Below are 21,377 nucleotides of genomic sequence, written 5' to 3'. Positions count from 1 at the left end.
AAATGTCATGATCAACTATGACAGACTTGGCTCTTCTCGGCAACAGTGATCCAAAACAATTCCAATAGACCTGGAATCGAAAATTGATCTGCATCCAGAAAGAGAACTATGGAAACTGAATGTGGATCAAAGCATACTCTTTACAACTTTTTTTCCCCCTTGTGATTTGTATAAGCTAGATCTTGTGTTGGAGAGAAGGGAGGTTAAGGAAAGAAGGAAAAAAATTTGGAACTCAAAATCTCACAAAAATCAATGTTCAAAACTATCCTTATATGTAATTAGAAAAACAAAATCCCACTGAATTCAGAAAAAAAATCTCCCCCCATTTTAAACATATTTCCACATTTATCATGCTATACAAGAAAAATCAGATCAAAAAGGAAAAAAAAAAAGAGAAAAAAACAAAAAGCAAACAATTATGTTGTGATCCCTAGTCAATCCCCATAATCTCTTTCTGGATGCAGATGGCTCTCTCCAACACAAGTCTATAAGAATTGATCTGAATCATTGTTGAAAAAAGTCACGTCCATCACAACTGATCATCACATAACCTTGTTGTTGCAGGGTACAATGTTCTCTTGGTTCTACTCACTTTATTTAGTATCAATTCATGTGCATCTTTCCAGACCTCAGGAAAAATAAATAAATAAATAAACCGATGGAAGTAGAATCATCAAAAATAAAATAAAATAAAATAAAATAAAATAAAATAAAAATAGTTATCAAAATAATCTGGCCTGAGAAAATGCAGGTTTGATTTAGTGTGGTAGCAATGGGGCTGGAAAGAGACAGGAAACAACTTCACTTTAAGATGAAAATCTGACCTCATTTAAACATCAACTATTGGTTCATTTCTCCAGAAAAAGATAAGAAAGAACATAGTTAAAACCTTGATTACAGTTTTAAATACTCTGGTAGTTAAGATAAGTGGGATGATTACAAAGGTTTCAAATAATAGAAGAGAATGTGAGAATTAATTATAAAATTACTATCAAATAGGGCCAACTGATGTTTCACACGTCTAAGTGTGTCAGTAGCAGAACACGTGTATGGAGAATAAAGCTCTGCTATGAAATGTAGAAAACGTAAGGGAGGAAACCTGCTTATGGTCCTTGCACAAACTGGCCATCTCACCAGAGTGGGGAATCTGTTCTGTAACATTTGTGCAAGAATGTTTGGGGCAGCCTTTTTTGTGGTGGCAAGAAACTGGAAACTGAATGTTTCCCCATCAGCTGGAGAATGGCTGACTAAGTTATGGTATATGAATGTCAGGGAATATTGTTGTTCTATAAGAAACGACGAGCAGGATGATTTCAGAAAGGCCTGGAGAGACTTACAGGAACTTTTATGCTGAGTGAAAAGAGCAGAATCAGGAGATCATTATATACTTCAATAACAATACTATATGAGGATCGATTCTGATGGACGTGGCTCTTCAACAATGAGATGACTCAAACCAGTTCCAATTGTTCAGGGATGACGAGAGCCATCTACACCCAGAGGGAGCCGTGTGTGGTTCACAACATAGCATTTTCACTCTTTTTGTTGTTTGCTTGCATTTTATTTTGTGCGGCAGGATAATTGTATAAATATATATGCCTATACTGGATTTAACATATATTTCTACCATGTTTAACACATATTAGACTGTTAAGGGGCAGGTGAATTCTTCCACAGCCTCCCCAGCTGTGGATCAGAGCATTTGAAGGAGTTGCAGGGCAGCTTTTGCTGACACAGGTGTTGCAGACTAGGAAGGAGATAAATTGGAGGCCGAGAGAAGAGAGAGGTCAGACATGCAACAGCCTCTCAGTCAGAGAGGTCAGAGAACAGCAACTGCCTCTCAGTCTCCTTGTGTCACCCTCTCACAAGAGGAGATCCATTCTGGGTTAATCTCCAGCAGCCACTGTCAGGTGGCTCCCATGTATTCCAACATTAGACTACTTGCCATTTAGGGGAGGGCATGGGGGAAGGGGAAGGGGAAATTGGAACACAGTTTTTGCAAATGCTAATGTTGAAGAATTGTCCATGCATATGTTTTGAAAAATAAAAAGTTAAAAAAAAAAAAAGAAAGAAAATTAAAACGCTTTAATAAAACAACAACAACAAGAAGAACCAGAGATCTCACACTCCTTAGAGCCAATCTGCTGTCAATCAGCGAAGGCATGCTGGTTTTGCCTGTTATTATCTGTTTCATTAAATAAAACAATAATTCTAAAGCATTTGGCCCAATGCCTGGCATGCAGTATGTACTTTATAAATTCTTTTTCTTCCTTTTCTCAGGGGGGGAGAGAAGGGCAAGGGGGAAAGGGGGTGAGGTAATTAGGGTTAAGTGACTTGCCTAGGGTCACATAGCTAGGAAGTGTTACGTATCTGAGGCTAGATTTGAACTCAGGTCCTCCCGATTCCAGGGCCAGTACTTTATCCACAATAGTGTCCCCTAGCTGCTCCTACTCTATACAACTAAAATGAACCTCCCAAAAGCCTTTTCACCATCCCCCTGAATTCTATTTACCCTGATCATGTTTGCCCAATGTTGTCTCCCCGACAGTATGAATTCTGCTTCCCCAAGGGAGGCTCCGACTGTAATGATGCAGGGTCAGGGCAGAGTGCAAATGGAAGTGGGATCCCACAGATGTAAAGACAGAAAATTGCCTGGGGCGTGAATTCACAGAGAAAAGAGTTCAATATGACACCCTGTGAAAGGGAAGGCATTACCCACTGGAGGGACGGAGGACAAAGCTGGTGCCCAAACAACATCTTAAGGGGAAGAGAGGCTCTCTATGACAGAGGGAAGGAGGGAGCACGTCCCAGGCAAGGGAAGAGTCAGGAATAAGCAAGAGAAGGGCCAGCCTGATCGGCAGAGACGGGGAGCAGTCCTGTCCAATGAATCTGGAAAATGAGTAGGACCAGGCAGCTAAGAATTCAAAAGCTCCCAGAAGAGACTTCATTTCCTCCCACCCCTTTCTTCTCTTCACAGGTCCAGCCCCAGGTCTGGAATGCTCTTCTTCCTCCCTTCCACTTTCCTTCAAAGCTCAAATTAAGCACCAGCTCCAACATCGCACCTTCTTGAGGCTCAAAGCTGGGGGAGCTGGCTAACACTGCCTGAGAGAGCCAGCATCTGAGAGGGTTTCAAGAGGCTAATGCCTGCAGCTCAATGTAAAATGACACTCAGAAAGGACCGATTAATGTCTTCTTCCATTTAGTACCAAAAAATCAACTCCGGCAGGTGGGAGAGCCACAGATCAGACAGCAGTTGTTCTGCAAAAGAGATGCTGCTGCTGCTGCTGGTATGAACAAATGGAACAGCTGGCACTCAGGTGGCACTCTGCCTGGCTCCTTATATCTGCTGAAGCTTCATGGCTGCCTTTGGGCTATTTGGAGTATCCCCATTTTACAGATGAGGAAACCAAGGCAGGCAGCAGTGATCTAGACGATACCCAGGCTCAGTCAGCTCCTACAGGTCTCTGTGACTCACCTTCCTGCCAGAGTCACCTTGTGAATTCAATGTATGGAACCCAGTGCTCTCTACATGAAGGATCATCCATGAGAGCTCGCCCCAGCCTACATCTGGGGGAGCTCTTATGGGTACATCATCCCTCGTCCTCCGTTCTTTTCCCGACTCTCCCATTCCCCAAATGCAGCTCACCTCACTTCCAACATCCTCCTGGGCTTCCCTTCCTTGCTCCAAAAGATCAGACAGCTCTGCCCTGCTTAAAGCAGGGCAAGGTCTTACCCTTTGGATGCCATGGGTCTGGCAGGGCACTGAAACCTGACTCTCAGAACAATGCGGCTGCTCTTTGATTCAAAAGGGAAAGAAAAACTACATTTCAGAAAAAAGTTACTGAAAAGGGCCCCGGCTTTTCCCTATCCAACTATCCAATTGAAACCCTGGCCAAGAGAAAATGCTCCACATGCTTCTTGCCCCTCAGGTGTCCCTGGGCACTCTCGCCGAGGCGCAGCATCAGAAGCCTGATCCCTCACCTTACTCTTTGTCCTCCAATGAGTTAGTACAGGGCGGCGGCCAGAGCCATCAAAGGGGGACACGGGCTCTACATGGCAATCCTCGCCTTCCATTGAGGGGCTCACCTCCCAACGAGGGCCACGCCACAGCCACCTTCTCTCCTCTACCAGAGGTCTCGTCCCCTTCCTTCCTCCCTGAGTCTCCTGGAGACCTATTCAAGCCATCTCACTGCTGAGCAGGGCAAGAAAGGTGTATTCTGAGCGGAGCACCTGGGAGGGAGGTACTTTGTACCCTGCCCTGACTGTATCCCCCAGATGCTCAGTACTTGCTGCACCAACGAGGCTGAGGGGAGGGAAGGACTCTACCAAATCCAACCATCAGACCGAGTACTAGCAAGCAATTGGAAACCAAGTCAATGTCCACGGGCCAGGGAAGGAGGCTGGACCACAGCCGGCATGGAGACAAGGGAGCAGAACAAGAGAGCAGACGCCACCCTGCAGAGCTGAGCATCGGTCGGGCCAATGGGTGGTGACACTAAAAGGCCTGGAGCTGGAGGAGACTCAAGGCCTCCTGTTCCAGGAGGGGAGGCCCAAGCTCAGAGGCCCCTGCAGGGCGGAGGGAGGCGGGACAAAACCCCAGCCAGTACAGGGCAGGCAGATCTACCTCTTTCTATTTCATCTCCAGCTGTTTCCCTTTATCCAAGGAAAAGCTGTTCACTGAAATTCAGGTCTTCAAAAAACATCCACTCTTGTTTTTATCAACATGCTCTGTCTTCTTACAACATAAACTGCCCCTAAAATGAGTGGGCTACCCTCAAAGGAGTAAGCTTCCAGGAACAGATGTTTCCAAGTGAAAGCTGGATCTCCACCTGCCCAGAATACTGTCCAGGGGCTCAGCCATAGGCAAGGGCCTGGACTCGGAGCCACGGCTCTCTGCAGTCAAGTACCACAGAAGGCAAACAAGTCCAACGTCCAGGGAAGAGCAGTGCTTTCTCTAAAGAATACCGAACGTGAAGCCAGGGAAGAAGTGCCCAGGGATAGGGCAGGGGGTCCCCTTCCCAGGGGGCGAGCAGGGCTGCTTCACCAAGCCTGGGTCTTGGGCCACCCTGGGTAGGCGGGACCAGGGAAGCCCTGGACCCTTCTCAGAACCATGATTTTTAAAGTATCAGAGACAGTACAGAGAATAACAAAGGAAAACAATTACATCGAAATACAGTTGTCAAGAGCTATCCAGAATTTTTCCAGATTCAGAGATTTTGTCTAGCTGTGGTTCCTCGGAGCCTAGGAACTGCAAACTTCCTGGGGGAAAGGGGCTGCTAGCCTGTTTCAGATGGTGAATCTCAATACCAGTCCTATCACGAGTCACCCCTGTGATCCCAAAGTCCCACATTCTTAGTCAGAAGTGCCTCCCGGGGAGGGGGGACAAACTGTATCTAGAAGGGTAACGGGACCTCACCGTGTCATAAAAGTGAGAATCTAACGCTCCTCAGTGAGGGAAGGGCTGAATAAGTCATGGGACTTATTTCAGAGAGGCCTGGAGAGACTGACAGGAAGTGATGCTGAGGGAAACGAGCAGGACCAGGAGATCATTGTACACGACAATGAGATTATACGATGTTCAATTCTGATGGACGTGGCTCTTTTCAATAATGAGGCGATTCAAGGCAATTCCAATAGACTTGGGAAGGAAAGTGCCATCCACATCCAGAGAATGAACTCTGGGGACTGAATGTGGATCAAAGCACAGTATCTACACCTTTTGTTGTTCTTGTCATTTGTCTGCTTGGGCTTTTTCCTTTCTTTTGTTTTATTCTCCCTTCTGATCTGCTTTTTCTCGTGCAGCATGACGAATATGAAAACATGTTTAGTGCACGTGTTTGGCCTGCATCGGGTGGCTCACTCTACTGGGGAGGGAGGAGGAGACAGAACAATTTGGACCACAAGGCTTTGCAAAGGTGAATGTCGAAAATTATCATGCGTGTAACTGGGAAAACAAACTGCCATTTAAAAAAAGAGAAAGAATCCAAGTGATGGAGACCAGAGGAAGCAGAATTACAAGTCGTACCTTACACAGACACATGCACACACATACTGTACACATACACATACTGTGTACACACACATACACATACACACACACACACACACACACACACACACACACACACCTTTTCAAGATATCTGACCAACCAGATCCACAGACAAGATGGAAAGAATCAGGCCTAAGACAATTGTCTGGTCTATGGTCACACAAGTAGGACTGGAACCCAGAGCTTCTGACTCTGTGCCAGTAACCTCACCCACTCGATCAGGCTGCCCCATGATCCCAAAGTATCAGAGCTAGAAAAAGACCACCAAGCACCTCACCCAGTTCCCTCTTTTTGTCTTTTTTTGTTTGTTTGTTTTGGACAAAAAACACAACCAAGGCCAATGGAGGGAAGAAGTGACCCTCAGGCCGTAGGGGCAGGACCCACAGTTGAGCCCCACAAGGTTTCTTGTCTCCCCCAGGTGTGCTGTGACAGGGCAGGAGGAAATGGGACAAGAAAGGCCAGGGGGGCGGGAAAGGATGGGGGAAGGGGGGAAGGAGAGAGAAGGAAAGCACCCTGGAGCCAGCAGAGTGCCGCCCAACCCTCCCCTCAAGCAGGCAGGGATCCAGCAGAGTCACCCATTCCAGCACTTGCCCGCCATCCCGTCGAGTGTTGGACATGGCCCGGGCAGGAGAGCGCCCGCGGGCAGGGCCAGAGCTGGGACGGAGGTGGGCAGCCCCAGGGTATGGTCTAGAAGGAGCAGCCTCATACTCACAGGAACGATGAGCCCTTGCCAAGTCAATAAATTAGCTTCATCAACCTGGATGTTTCGGAAGTTTTTCATCCCACACTTGCGGATTTCTTCCAGCTCCTGTGGACCAAGGAGAGAGAGAAATCAACAGGAGGCCAACAGACACCCTCTGTCTGCCCTGACCTTCCCACCCCAACCCCGGGGATCCGGGTGGTACAAGGGCAGGGGCCTCTAAGACCCCCACACGGCCAGGCCAGGACAGGGCCTCATCTCTAGGCTCCCCGAGCAAACCCTGGAATCTAAATAAACTTCTAATGAGCCAGGAAGGCAAGGGAAAGCACCCTTCTGACAGGTGGGGGCCAGGGCGGTGAGGCGCCAGGAAAGGAAAGCACAGAGACAGGAGTCAGCGCACAGCCGGCGGGTCCTGGTGGCCACGGGCCTGCCTGGCAAGCACCGTAGCGGGGGTGCAATCAAAGACGGCTGGGAGATCGTGGCAGACCTCTACACATCAAAATCGCCCTGACTCTCAAGACTGAATGAACCACAAGCCAGACTGAGCCAGCGCAGAAGAGAAAACAGTGAGACAATCACCAAGTGGTGACATTTTGCTACGTTCCTCTAGAAGCCTAAGAAAAGGCCTCATGTTATTTATTCCAATAATGACCTATTCTCAATAAATGAATTAAAAACCTTCTGATGGAGCTAGCAATAACAACAATAGTAATTTGCAATTTTATAGCACCTACTATGTGCCAGGTATTGCACTAAGTGCTTATAAATATTTCATTTGATCCTCAGGACCCCAAGAATTGGTGCAATTAAGCCCAAGGAGAGAGGTTAAAGCCACATCCGGGTCACAAAGCTCACGTCTGGGGCTAGATCTGAACCGAGGCTTTCTGGACTCCGGGCTCAGCTCTCTGGCCCCAACACCATACAAAATCCCCCTCGTCCATAGTTAACTGAAGGTCGAGATTCGGTAACAGATCTCCGGCGTTCTAGAAGACTGGACTCCTTTCTATCCCACCCGCAGGGGAAGATGCAGCCCGACACAGCAAATGCTGCCCTAGAAGCCCTCAACCTTCAATAACAGGCTGTCAGGGAAGCCTCGGACCGGCCTGCAGCCAGTCACCAGCCTCCCCAAGCCAGCGTCTCACCTGCTCGGGCTCCTGATCTCACGAGCAGATACATGCAAGTTCAAGGCAGGCCAGAAAGAGCCTTTATCCCACATGGAAAAGACTCAATGCCAGGAAATCCTCAGGGAGGCAGCTTCATCTCGGAGCCCAGTTTTCTTCACCTGCCACTCGAGAATTCCATTTGCCCTAGCTATGTCCCAGGCCTAGCATGGATAAAATGCAAACCCTTAAACTGGGAGGTGAGTGTCTTTTAATTATTAGAATTGTGCAAGACAACTCAAAACCACACATATTTATGCTTTTCAAGATCTCTACTTTCTAGCTTGCTTCTTTTCTAGTTCTTTATCCCTGTTCTGGTCCCAAGTTTGCAAACCAGATTCAAAATCTGGCCATCCTGACAAACAAGTTCTGTTGATGTCCCCAAATCTGCTTCTCTTCCCAATTTGTGCCTTTCTGTCTGTGCTACATCCCCCTGTTTTTCTGTCCGCAAGCCCTGGCCTTGCAGGGAAGGGAACATTCTTTTCGGGGGCCCCCTGAGCAGGGCTCCTCCTTCTGGCCTCGACATTCTATTCCCGGAGGCCTCGCCCAGCTTTTCCCAGCAGCTGCCTCTGCCCCACCTCAAGCTTCTCTGGCTGCAGAGAATCCCACCAGCTGCCCTGTCCTTCAAGCATTTCTCTCTTCCCTCCTCCTCACATTTCTGCAGTCTGCTCTCTACCACTTACTCTTTTCGTGGGCCTCAGCTCTGAAAGCACCACGCCAGTCTCCTCTCCACAGCCCTGCCTGTCCAGTGAGCGTCTTGTGCCATTTGCATCTTGTCCTTCCAAGGGCTCACCAGCCCCTTCTGAATTTAGGACACAATCCTGGTCCAGGCGTGCTAGTTCCCTGCACCTTTCCGGCCTTCTCCCGTCCAAGATGGGCCTCTCTGACCAGGTCTTCACCAGCACGAGCTCCATGCCCAGTGGGCCCTCCTCTGGAGCTCCTTCCTCAAAAGCAATCCCTCCCTTCTGCTGTCTCCTGCTTGCAGGATGCCCAATTCCTGTTTGCACTCACTCACTCATCCTGTGGCTGCACGCTTTGTTTTGCTCTTGCTTTTGATGAGTGATACATTCTACAATAACCTCCCAGTAAAGATTAGGCAGCCTCTCCTTTAGAGATGGAGTTCGGGAATTCATTTATAATTTTGGAATGCCGAAAACGATTTTCTCCTTAGAAATGAGTTGCACAAACTGGGACAACATCTTCACAGTTAAAGGTTCTGATAAAGGCCTCATTTCCAAAATATATAGAAAACTGACTCTAATTTATAAGAAACCAAGCCATTCAGCCCTTTTTGTAGTGGCTAAAAACTGGAAACTGAATGGATGTCCATCAGTTGGAGAATGGCTGAATAAATTGTGGTATATGAATATTATGGAATATTACTGTTCTGTAAGAAATGACCAACAGGATAATTTCAGAAAGGCCTGGAGAGAGACTTACACGAAATGATGCTGAGTGAAATGAGCAGGACCAGGAGATCATTATATACTTCAACAACAATACTATACGATGACCAGTTCTGATGGACCAGGCCATCCTCAGCAACAAGATCAACCAAATCATTTCCAATGGAGCAGTAATGAACTGAACCAGCTATGCCCAGAAAAAACTCTGGGAGATGACTAAAAACCATTACATTGAATTCTAATCCTCTATTTATGCCACTCGATTTTTGATTTCCTTCACAAGCTAATTGTACAATATTTCAGAGTCTGATTCTTTTGTACAGCAAAATAACGCTTTGGTCATGTATACTTATTGTGTATCTAATTTATATTTTAATATATTTAACATCTACTTGTCATCCTGCCATCTAGGAGGGGTGGGGTGGGTAAGAGGTGAAAAATTGCAACAAGAGGTTTGGCAATTGTTAATGCTGTAAAGTTACCCATGCATATATCCTGTAAATAAAAGGCTATTAAATAAATTAAAAAAAAAAAAAAAAAAAAAGAAAGAAAGAAACCAAGCCATTCTCCAATTGATAAATGGTCAAAGGATATGAACAGACAATTTTCAGATGATGAAATTGAAATTATTACCACTCATATGAAAAGATGCTCCAAATCATTATTAATCAGAGAAATGCAAATTAAGACAACTCTGAGATACCATTAAACACCTGTCAGATTGGCTAAGATGACAGGAAAAATAATGATGATTGTTGAGGGATGCGGGAAAACGGGACACTGATACATTGTTGGTGGAGCTGTGAACGAATCCAACCATTCTGGAGAGTAGTTTGAACTATGCTCAAAAGTTATCAAACTGTGCATACCCTTTGATCCAGCAGTGTTTCTACTGGCTTCCAAGGAGAATTAAAGAAGGGAAAGGGACCAGTATGTGCCAAAATGTTTGTGGCAACCCTGTTTGTAGTGGCTAGAAACTGGAAAATGAATGGATGCCCATCAATTGGAGAATGGTTGGGTAAATTGTGGCATATGAATGTTATGGAATATTATTGTTGTGTAAGAAATGACCAGCAGCATGAATACAGAGAGGCTTGGAGAGAATTACATGAACTGATGCTGAGCGAAATGAGCAGAACCAAAGAGATCATTATATACGTCAACAACGATACTGTATGAAGATGTAATCTGATGGAAGTGGATGTCTTTGACAAAGAGACCTAATTCAGTTTCAATTGATCAATGATGAACAGAAGCAGCTACACGCAAAGAAAAAACACTGGGAAATGAATGTAAATTGTTTGCATTTTTGTTTTTCTTCCCGGGTTATTTCTACCTTCTGAATCCAATTCTCCCTGTGCAACAAGAAAACTGTTTGGATCTGCACACATACATTGTATCTAGGATATACTAGGACATATTCAACATATATAGGACTGTTTGCCATCTAGGGAGGGGTGGAGGTGGAGGAAAAATCGGAACAGAAGTGAGTGCAAGGGATAATGTTATAAAAAAAATTACCCTGGCATGGGTTCTGTCAATAAAAAGTTACTATAATAATAAGTTAATGTTGAAAAATGACCCATGCCTATATTTTGTAAATAAAAAGCTTTAATTTTTAAAAATCTAAAAAAAAAAAAGAAATGAGTTGCAAATGGTAGTCAGGTTCCTGGAATACCTTAGAAAAGTATATGTTCTAAGTTAAATTTTACATTTCAATGAAAACTAGTTAAAACCTGTGTATGTTTGGGGTTCCCACTGTTACTAAATTGTCCAGCAACCAGCCAAGGCTGTGACCAGAGCAGCCTCCTCCAGGGGTTTTCTGAGTCCCTCTCTTCGTCTGCATTTCAGCCTCCACTGGCACTAACATGGGATCATTTGTCTCCCTGAATGACCTAGAACCCGAGGCTTCTGATTCCCAGCGCCCTTCCAAGCCAAACCAGTACATTAATGATTACATGGCTGCTACATGAAATCAGCACAACCAGGGTCGATGTGAATTGTTTTTAAAGAATGAGAGACAAAATTTTAAAAACGAATGTTAAACATTGTTTTTATGCATAATTGGGGGGGGGATCCTAAATTTTTAAAAAATGAGAAAAAAAGCCAAATAGAGCAGAAAAAGAACCCCCTCCCTCACCTAACAGTATAAAAATTTACAGTAAATGAAAATTTACAGATGCCTCTTAAAAAGGCAAAGTACTATGTGAGGAGAAGAGAAGCTGGGAAGGAGGAGGAAAGAACCTGGCTCTGCTCTCAGAAAGTTTACAGTCTGGAAGGGAGGCTAAACCATCAAGAATCAGATTAAACTACCATGTAATCAAAGGTATTTTTAATCCCTTATGGTCCAACATGAATCTGGTCCTCCCGCCTCCTGCTTTCAGCCTGAGTACTTAGCAGATTAGATTTTAAATACTCATCTAAGCCAACTAAAAAGACTCAGTGATTGGGCACACACAGGGGTGAGGAGACAAAGCCAGGGGCCCGCTGGCCTTAATCAAAGAGCAGACGTATAGGAGGGCTGGGAGGGCAAGCCTGACTTTCATGTCAGACAAGCCCTAGCAGATGCAACACAAGCAACGGAGTAAAAATGTCCGGCAAGCAGCTGGCCAGGTAAGGCTGGGGCTCAGGAAAGAGGTCAGGATCAGAGACAGATGTGGGAACCACCGGAAACTAGTGCCAGGGAAAAGGGAAGAATGCTGAAGGGAACCAGAACCAACGCTCCCCCCGCCCCCCACCCCACACCGGGGATGGCCAAAGCAGGGGTGTCAAAGAGAATGTCAGGAGAGCCCAGCGACTTATAGCTTCTTCTGCAAATGAACAAACAGAACGGGACGATTTTCCCAGGACTGGTGGACCCGGGACACCCCTGGACCCTGACACTGTCACCCTGCTGGGGTGAAATGTCTTTCTAGGGCAACATTGATGAGGAAGAGAAGAGAATAAGTATTTCTATAGCACCTACTATGTGCCAGGCACTGCGGTAAATGCTTCTTACAAAGACTGTCTTATTGGAATCTTCCAAGGATACCTAATTAGATGGTGTTATTATCTCCATTTTACAGCTGAGGAACCTGGAGCAAATGGGTTAAGAACCATGCCCAGGACACACAGTGAGGGGCTGCTGGCAGGCCCGGGATTCTAGCCACTGTGGGAATAGCTACCTCTGCAAGGAAGGGATTCTTTATTCACAAAGTCATCACCCTCACCCCAAATATTAAAATAAAGAGAAAGTAACCTTAAAATGGTCATCTAGAATATAAAACAACTTTAGACTTATACAACACTTTACAATTTTAAAAGCACTTTCATGTTTATTATTGAAACCTCTTTTACAGACAGACAAACTGAGGATCAAGAGAGACATACCTAGCACATAGTAGGTACTCAATAAATGTCTATTGATTGATTTGTCCAAAGTCCTACAACAAAGGGAGCAAAAGAACCAGAAGCACAATGTGGGTCTATGTTTGAAAAGATGGACAGTAGAATAGTGGAGGGAGGTCTTGGAAAAAAGATGGCCTGGGTTCAACCTGCCTCTAATATACACTGTGTGACCCTGGATCATACCCTCTCCAAACTACTAATCTGCACAGTGGAGAGAGTTCCTTTCCAAACCAATAAAATCTCAGGTTCCACTTCCCTATCCTGGGGGGAAAAGGTGAAAATACAAAATCAAAGACATTTTTACCTCTTTTCTATTATGATAAACTTCTATATTATCAGCTCTCCAGCGAGCCAGCCCTAGATCCTTCCTGGCTGTTATTCTGGGCAAATCATTTAACCTCTCTTTGCCTCCCTTTTCTCAAGTATATAAAATGAGGACAGAGATAGACCCACCTCCCAGGGTCACTGTGCGAACCAACTAAGGCAACATTTGTAAATGCTTAACACAGTGCAGCACACAGCAGGTGCTCAACAAATGCTTGTTCCCTTCTCCCTTTCTCAATATCATTTACAATGGGGAAAGTGCTTTGCTCTTTTCCAGTTTAGGAGTCTCCAGTGAAGACATCTCTAGACCTAATTGTTCTGCAATCCTTGGCTTCCACCAAGATGGCTATTGGTCATTATAGGTCAGGGGGCAAGTCGCCCCAATAACACCCTCTGAATCACCGTGGCTCTGATAGTAGCTGTGCACGCTTAAGTTATATGAGGGCTTGGATTCAATGACCCATAAGGTTCCTCTGGATACTAGTTGGAGACTTTGTGATTTCTTAATCATCTTGTCCACTCAGACTCAAGAAAATGCAAACAGGAAAGAGAATAAAAAAAAAAACAATAACAACTCATCATTGTTATTCAATAAAGTTAAAATGTTTTTAAGCCTACATGGGAAAAAGATACTTGTAACTCTTCAGAACTGTATTTCTATTAGGACAGGTAGAAGGAATATACTGAGAGGGTATGACTATAAATTGACTCTGATGTGATGATAAAAAAAAAAATTTATGGGAAGAAAAAAAATTGTACTTAGAGGAGAGGAAGGAGGAATAAGGTAAATCACATTGCATGAAGAGGCATGAAAAACCTATTACAACAGAGGGAAAGAAGGGAAGAGTGAGCATTGCTTGAATCTTAACTCCAATGATTCATCAGATTAGACTCAAAGAAGGAATAACATACATAATCAGTTGGGTAAAAAAAAAATTATCTTACCCTATACAGAAGTAGACGGGGAAGGGAAAAAGAAAAAAGGGGGGAGAAGGGACTGATAGAAGGGAGGACAGATTTGAGAGAAATGGTAGTCAGAGGAAACAGGATGGAGGGAAACACTCAGTTGGTAATCATAACTGTGAATGAGAGGAACTCTCCCATAAAGCAATCAGGATCTGAATTCAAATTTGACCTGACACTTGACACTTACTAGCTATGGGCAAGTCATTGAAATTAGATCTCGAAACTACAACAATAACTTAAAAAAAGAAGGAAATAGACAGCAGAATGGATTAAAACCAGAATTCTACAATATACTGTTTATAAGGAACACATATGAAACAGACATCAATCCTAATCTCAGGTAAAGCAAAAGCAAATCTTGGATAGGCCGAGCGAATAGAATAAAGATGACAATACTCCTAAACTAATCTATTTATTTAGTTATACCAATCGCACTCCCAAAAAACTATTTCAATGACCTGGAAAAAATAACAACAAAATTCATATAGAAGAACAAAAGATAGAGAATTTCAAGGGAATTAATGAAAAAAAAAAAAATCAAATGAAGGCGGCCTAGTTGTACCTGATCTGAAACTACATTATAAAGTAGCAGTCACCAAAACCATTTGGTATTAGCTAAGAAATAGATTAGTTGATCAGTGGAATAGGTTAGGTTCATAAGACAAAACAGTCAGTAACTATAGCAATCTAGTGTTTGACAAACCCAAAGATCCTAACTTTTGAGATAAGAATTCATTATTTGACAAAAACTGCTGGGAAAACTGGAAATTAATATGGCAGAAATTAGGCATGGACCCACACTTAACACCATATACCAAGATAAGATCAAAATGGGTCCATGATTTTGGCATAAAGAACGAGATCATAAATAAATTAGAGGAACATAGGATAGTTTACCTCTCAGACTTGTGGAGGAGAAAGGAATTTGTGACCAAAGAAGAACTAGAGATCATCATTGATCACAAAATAGAAAATTTTGATTACATCAAATTAAAAAGTCTTTGTACAAACAAAACTAATGCAAACAAAATTAGAAGGGAAGCAACAAACTGGGAAAACATTTTTACAAAGGTTCTGATAAAGGCCTCATTTCCAAAATATATAGAGAATTGACTCTAATTTATAAGAAATCAAGCCATTCTCCAATTGATAAATGATCAAAGGATATGAACAATTTTCAGATATGAAATTGAAACTATTTCCACTCATATGAAAATGTTCCGAATCACTATTGATCAGAGAAATGCAAATTAAGACAACTCTGAGATACCACTACACACCTGTCAGATTGGCTAAGATGACAGGAAAAAATAATGATGAATGTTGGAGGGGATGCGGGAAAACTGGGACACTGATGCATTGTTGGTGGAGTTGTGAATGAATCCAACCATTCTGGAGAGCAATCTGGAACTATGCCCAAAAAGTTATGAAACTGTGCATACCCTTTGATCCAGCAGTGCTACTACTGGGCTTATATCCCAAAGAAATATTAAAGAAGGGAAAAGGACCGGTATGTGCCAAAATGTTTATGGCAGCCTTGTTTGTAGTGTCTAGGAACTGGAAAATGAATGGAAGCCCATCAATTGGAGAATGGTTGGGTAAATTGTGCTATATGAAAACAAAAGCAAAAGTAGATCTGATTAATAGACAAGAAAACTACATCTTGTTAAACGGTACCATAAAGTAAGAGGTACTATCAATACTAACCATATATGCACCAAATGGTATAATATCGAAATTCTTAGAAAAGTCAGAGGAAGAAATAGATAGCAAAACTATACTAGTTCTCTGAGAACTAGAAAAATCTAACCACAAAATAAAAAAGAAGTTAATGAGAACAGAATTAAATGACAGACTGGAGAAAAATGAAAGGAGGTTAAAAAGAAATATACCAGTGGTTCATGGTACCTATGCAAAAATTGACCCTATATATTAGGGCATTAAAACCTCACAATGAAATACAGAAAGACATAAATATTAAATGCATCATTTTCATATCATGATGCAATAAAAATCATATGTAATAAAGAACCAGGGAAAGACAGATCAAAAATTAATTGGAAACGAAATAATCTAATCTAAAAAAATGAATGGGCCAAACAAATCATAGGAACAATCAATAATTTCAAAGAGAATGACAATGAGACTAACATACCAAAATTGATAGGACACAGCCAAATCAGTACTTTAGGGAAATTTGTATATCTCCAAATGCTGACATGAATAAAATAGAGAAAGAGCAGATCAATGAATTGAGCATGCAATTTAAAAAGCTAGAAAAGGAACAAATTAAAAATCCCCAATTAAACACTAATTTGGAAATTCTGAAAATCAAAGGAGAGATTAATAAAATTTAAAATTAAGTGTTGGTTTTATGGAGGGGGAAGAACCCAATAAGATAGATTCAAAAAAAGAAAATCAAATTAACAGTATCAAAAATAAAAAGGGTGAATTCACCACCAATGAAGAGGAAATCAAAGCAATAAGTGAGAACTATTTTGCCCAAGCGTATGCCAATCTAAGTAAAATAGATGAATTGTCCAGATTAACAAAAGAGGAAATAGGATACTTAAATAACCCCATTTTAGAAAAAGAAATTGAACAAGTCATTAATGAAATCCCTAAGGAGAAAAAAAAACCTCCAGGGCCAGATGGAATTACAAGTGAATTCTACCAAACATTTAAACAACAATTAATTCCAATATTTGAAAAAATAAGTGGAGTCCTACTAAATTCCTTTAATGGCAAAAATATGATGCTGCTAACCTAAACTAGGACGGGTTGACTGCTATCTTTCGTTCTCCAGAGGACCAAAATGACATCACTATGTTAGAGCTGAGTTACGGTGTGTCCTACTGTGGCTGATCAGATAATATGAGTTCAGAGTGCTCTGCCACAGGTTGGACACAAATAATGCCTAAGAATCTCACATTTCTTCTGAAAAGTTCATCGCTATAGTATGTCAGTTTCATGATGACATTCTTGACTGGGTTCTGCACAACAGACAAGGCTCTCAAGCTTTCCCAGTCACCAAAGGAGCGAAACAAGCCTATGTGCTTATTCCCATGCTTTTTAGCATGACATTTTCAGCCATGTTGGCAAATGCTTTCAATGAGGACAAATATGATATAAAGTGAGCTATGACAGTGATGGTTAAATCTTCAACTTGAAAAGGCTACAAAACAAAACTAAAGCAGAAAGAGTATTAATACATGATTTTTTTGTCTACACATGATTGCACTCAATGCACCCTCTGAAGCTGAGAAGCAACAAAGTCCGAATCGATTCTTTGCTTTGTGCTAATTTTGATCTAACATTTAATACCCAGATCAGGAAGAGGTGAAACAGAGACCAAAAGTTAAAAATCAATTTCCCTAATGAATGTTGATGCGAAAATATTAAATAAAATATTAGCAAAGAGATTACAGCAATTTATCACCAGGTTAATATATCACCAGCAGGAATGCAGGACTGGTTCAATACTACAAAAACTGTTAGCATCAAACATATCAATAACGAAACCAACAGAAATCATATAATTATCTCAATAAATGCTGAAAGAGCTCTTGACAACATACAGCATCCATTTCTATTAAAAATATTAGAAAGAAGAAGAAAATAGGAATTTTCCTTAAAATGTTAAGTCATAACTATCTAAAACCATCAGCAATCTATCTGAAATGGGGATAAGCTAGAAGCCTTCCCAATAAGATCAAGAATGAAACAAGGATACTCGTTATCACCAATATTAATTTTTCAATATTGTACAGAAATGTTAGCTTCAGCAATAAGAAAACAGAATTGAGGAAATTAGAAGAGGCAATGAGGAAACAAAACTGACTTTTTGCTTATAATATGATACTTAGAGAATCTTAGAAAATCAACTAAAAATCGACTTGAAATAATGAACAACTTTAGCAAAGTCAAAGGCTATAAAACAAATCCACACAAATCATCAGCATTTCTATATATTATTAATAAAGCTAGCAGCAAGAGATAGAGAAATTCCACTTAAAATAACTGTAGAAAACATAAAACATTTGGGAGCCTACTTGCCAAAACAAATCCAGGAACCGTATGAACCTAACTGCAAAATGCTTTTCACATAAATAAAACCAGATCTAAACAAAGAGAAAAATATTAATTGTTCGTGGATAGGCCAAGCTAACATAATAAAAATGACAATTCTACTTAAATTAATGTACTTATTCAGTGCCATATCAAACTACCAAAAAATTATTTTAGAGAGCTAGGAAAAAAATTCATCTAGAAGAACAAAAGGTCAAGAATATCAAGGGAAGTATTTTTTTTTTAAATGCAAAGGAATGTGGCCTAGCCATACCAGATCTAAAACTATATTATAAAATGGCACTCATCAAAACTATTTGGTACTGATTAAGAAACAAGTGGTATATCTGTGGAATAGATTAGGGACACCCAAGACACAGCAGTAAATGACTATAATAATCTACTGTTTGAGATCCAAGGACTCCAGCTTCTGGGATAAGAACTCATTATCTGATTAAAAACTGCTGGAAAAATTGGAATAGTATGACAGAAATTTAAAAATTAAACATAAAACAGTATCTCACACCTTATACCAAGATAAGGTGAAAATAGATATGTGATTTTAAAAGTGATACTATAAGCAAATCAAAAGAGTAAGTAATTGCTTACCTGTCAGATTTATGGAAAAGACAAGAATTTGAGAACATTATGAGATGCCAGAATGGATCATTTTGATTACATTACATTAAAAAAAGATTTTGCACAAACAAAACAAATACAAACAAGATTAGAAAGAAAGCAGAAAGATGGGAAACAACTTTTTCAGCAAGTGTTTCTGATAAAAGATCTCATTTCTCAAATAGAGAGGAACTGAGTCAAACTTATAAGAATGCAAGTCATTCCTCAACTGATAAAAAGTCAAAGGATATGAATAGGCAGCTTTTAGATAAAGATAGTTATATGAAAAACTGCTCTAAATTACTACTGAATAGAGAAATTTGGACAATGGCCGCTGCAAGGGACAAACCACTTCCCCACAATTTTCTTCAATGACCTTCCCAACAATCCAGAGACATTAAGGAGAGGAATCCTACTCTTGGGCTTTAGCAGGAAAGTAGCTTGTTTAAATGAATTAAAAGATGTCAAAGGTTGGAAGGGACTTTCAGGTATAGCTGTCCTGCAATTTAGGAGAAACCTGAGATCCAAAGAGGCCATCAAGTCCAAGTCATATGAATGTAACTGGAAGGATCTAATTAACCTGGAGAGAAAACAGCTTGGGTGGGATCAGGGGAACATAAGCCATCTTTAGGTATCTGAAAACTTGTACTGGCAGAGGGGAGCCTCGTTCTGTCTGATCTGAGAAGCAAAGCAAGGGAAAGAATGAATGGATGTTGCTAAAAGACAGATCTAGACTTGATTTAAGGGGAAAATGGTTAACAATGAGAGCTCCCCCAAAGTGCAGGAAGCACTCTTCCATTCACTGGAGTTCTCTGGACCGCCCGACACAGATAGATGGCCACTTGGGTACATTCTATTTAAGGTAGTACCATCCAACAGGATTCAGGACCTAACTCAGTTTCATACTGAACTGACCCTCCCTCTCACACAGCCCTTAAACACTAGTTATTAATCTTGCTCCTCCCTCTACCATCCTTCTTGGTTGCTCTCACTTTCTCTCTCTGCGTTTGTCTGTCTCTCTCACACACAAGTATCTGTCATCCTCTCTTCCTCTCCATGGTCTTGTCATCCTCTCTCCTCTCCACCGCCTCCCCTTCGTTCAGACGCTCATCATCTCTTGCCTGAACTATATTTGGCCTCTCTGTCTCAAGGCTCACCCTTTCTGATCTATTTTCTGCATTACCATCAAAAGGCTTTTCCTAAAGTCCACACTGAGCCATGTCACTCCCCTGCTCAATAAACTCCAGAAGCCCTCTATTACTCTAGAATCAAACTTTTTTCATTTTTATGATATTATAACATGCATAATTATTAAATCAGTTTTCAAGGCATACAACTTATAAATAAATAGACAAATATTGGGGAAAATAGACGCTTTTTTTATTATTGGGGCATGCTATCTAAAAAGAGCTCCCAGCCTACCCCAAGCCCTTTGCGCAACAGATGAGGACACTGATGGTGAGAAGTCCACAGAAAGATTCAAACCCTAGGTCATCAGGGTCTTCATCCAGCACTCTGAAAATACCCTGAATCAGAGGTACCCAAAAGATAGTTAGCTAATCGGGTAAGAAAGAACAGCTGAGCAATCACTGAAAGCTTTCCTGCCTATTTCAAAAGAACTAGGAGGAAAAAAAAAGATAATTTCTAAATTTCTAAAAAGATTATTTCTAAAACCACATAATTGCTTGTTTTAAATCTGACCTAGAGTCAGGAAGAGCTGAACACAAATCAGGCCTCAGATATTTGCTAGCTGTGTGACCCTGGACAAGTTACCTAACTCATATATTTCCCTCGGTTTCCTCATGTGTAAATGGGGAAAATAACAATACCTACATTAGGAGGATCAAATGAGATAATTATAAAGCACTTATAACATAGTACCTGGCACATAGAAGATACTATAAATTCTTAATACCTACCCCTATTCCCCACGAGAATCCTTCAAGTCCCTCTCTCTAGATCAGAAGTTTCCCCAGTATATATTTTTTTCAATTTCATTCATTCATTTGTTTTGTTGAGATTTTTTATTTACAAAACACATACGTGAGTAATTTTTCCAATACTGACCCTTGCAAAACCTTTTGTTTCAACTTTTCCCCTCCTTCCCCCCAACCCCTCCCCTAGCTGGCAGGTAGTCCAATACATGTTAAATACGTTGAAATACATGTTAAATCCAGTATATGTATACATATTTATACAGTTATCTTACAGAAGAAAAATCATAACAAGAAAAAGAAAAACTGAGAAAGAACAAAATGCAAGCAAATAACAACAGAGTGAGAATGCTATGTTGTGGCCCACACTCAGTTCCCCAGTATAATTCTTAAGCACTATAACCATCACTGGAGTGGATAATGAGGAATATGGCATATCCAGGTTTAGGACGAAGAATTCACTTATAATACGAAGACTAGGGGTCCCCCCTTACAAAAGACAGTGGGAAAGATGGGTAGCTCTGGTCAGAAGAGGAAGAATTCACTTATAATACAAAGACTAGTGGGAAAGATGGGTAGTTCTAGTCAGAAATAAGCAGACAAGGAGAACTAGTGGGCAAAGAGTTTCTGATAAAGGCAGCAGCTCTGGATGAGAGAAGCAGAAATTGGGAGATAGCTGGAAGAACAAGCTAGCTAGCCCCAAGGAACACGGAATAAGCAGAGCTTGCAATGGCAGCTGCTGTGGTGAGCAGCAGAGGATACCG

General features: G+C 41.7%; 1 protein-coding gene across 2 annotated transcripts in view; it reads right to left on the bottom strand.

Annotated features, from left to right (window-relative positions):
• UBE2L3 (ubiquitin conjugating enzyme E2 L3) overlaps nt 1-21,377 on the bottom strand; it is a 58,224-nt gene that overhangs the window by 25,045 nt on the left and 11,802 nt on the right. For both annotated transcript variants that reach the window (XM_031949045.1, XM_031949044.1), the window contains exon 2: nt 6,763-6,858. In XM_031949045.1, the coding sequence (XP_031804905.1) occupies nt 6,763-6,858 (96 nt within the window). The remainder of the gene's footprint in view (nt 1-6,762; nt 6,859-21,377) is intronic.

The sequence above is a fragment of the Sarcophilus harrisii genome, chromosome 1, assembly GCF_902635505.1.
Source record: "Sarcophilus harrisii chromosome 1, mSarHar1.11, whole genome shotgun sequence".
NCBI classification, from domain to species: domain Eukaryota; kingdom Metazoa; phylum Chordata; class Mammalia; order Dasyuromorphia; family Dasyuridae; genus Sarcophilus; species Sarcophilus harrisii.
This window is presented reverse-complemented; position numbering and strand designations above follow the sequence as displayed.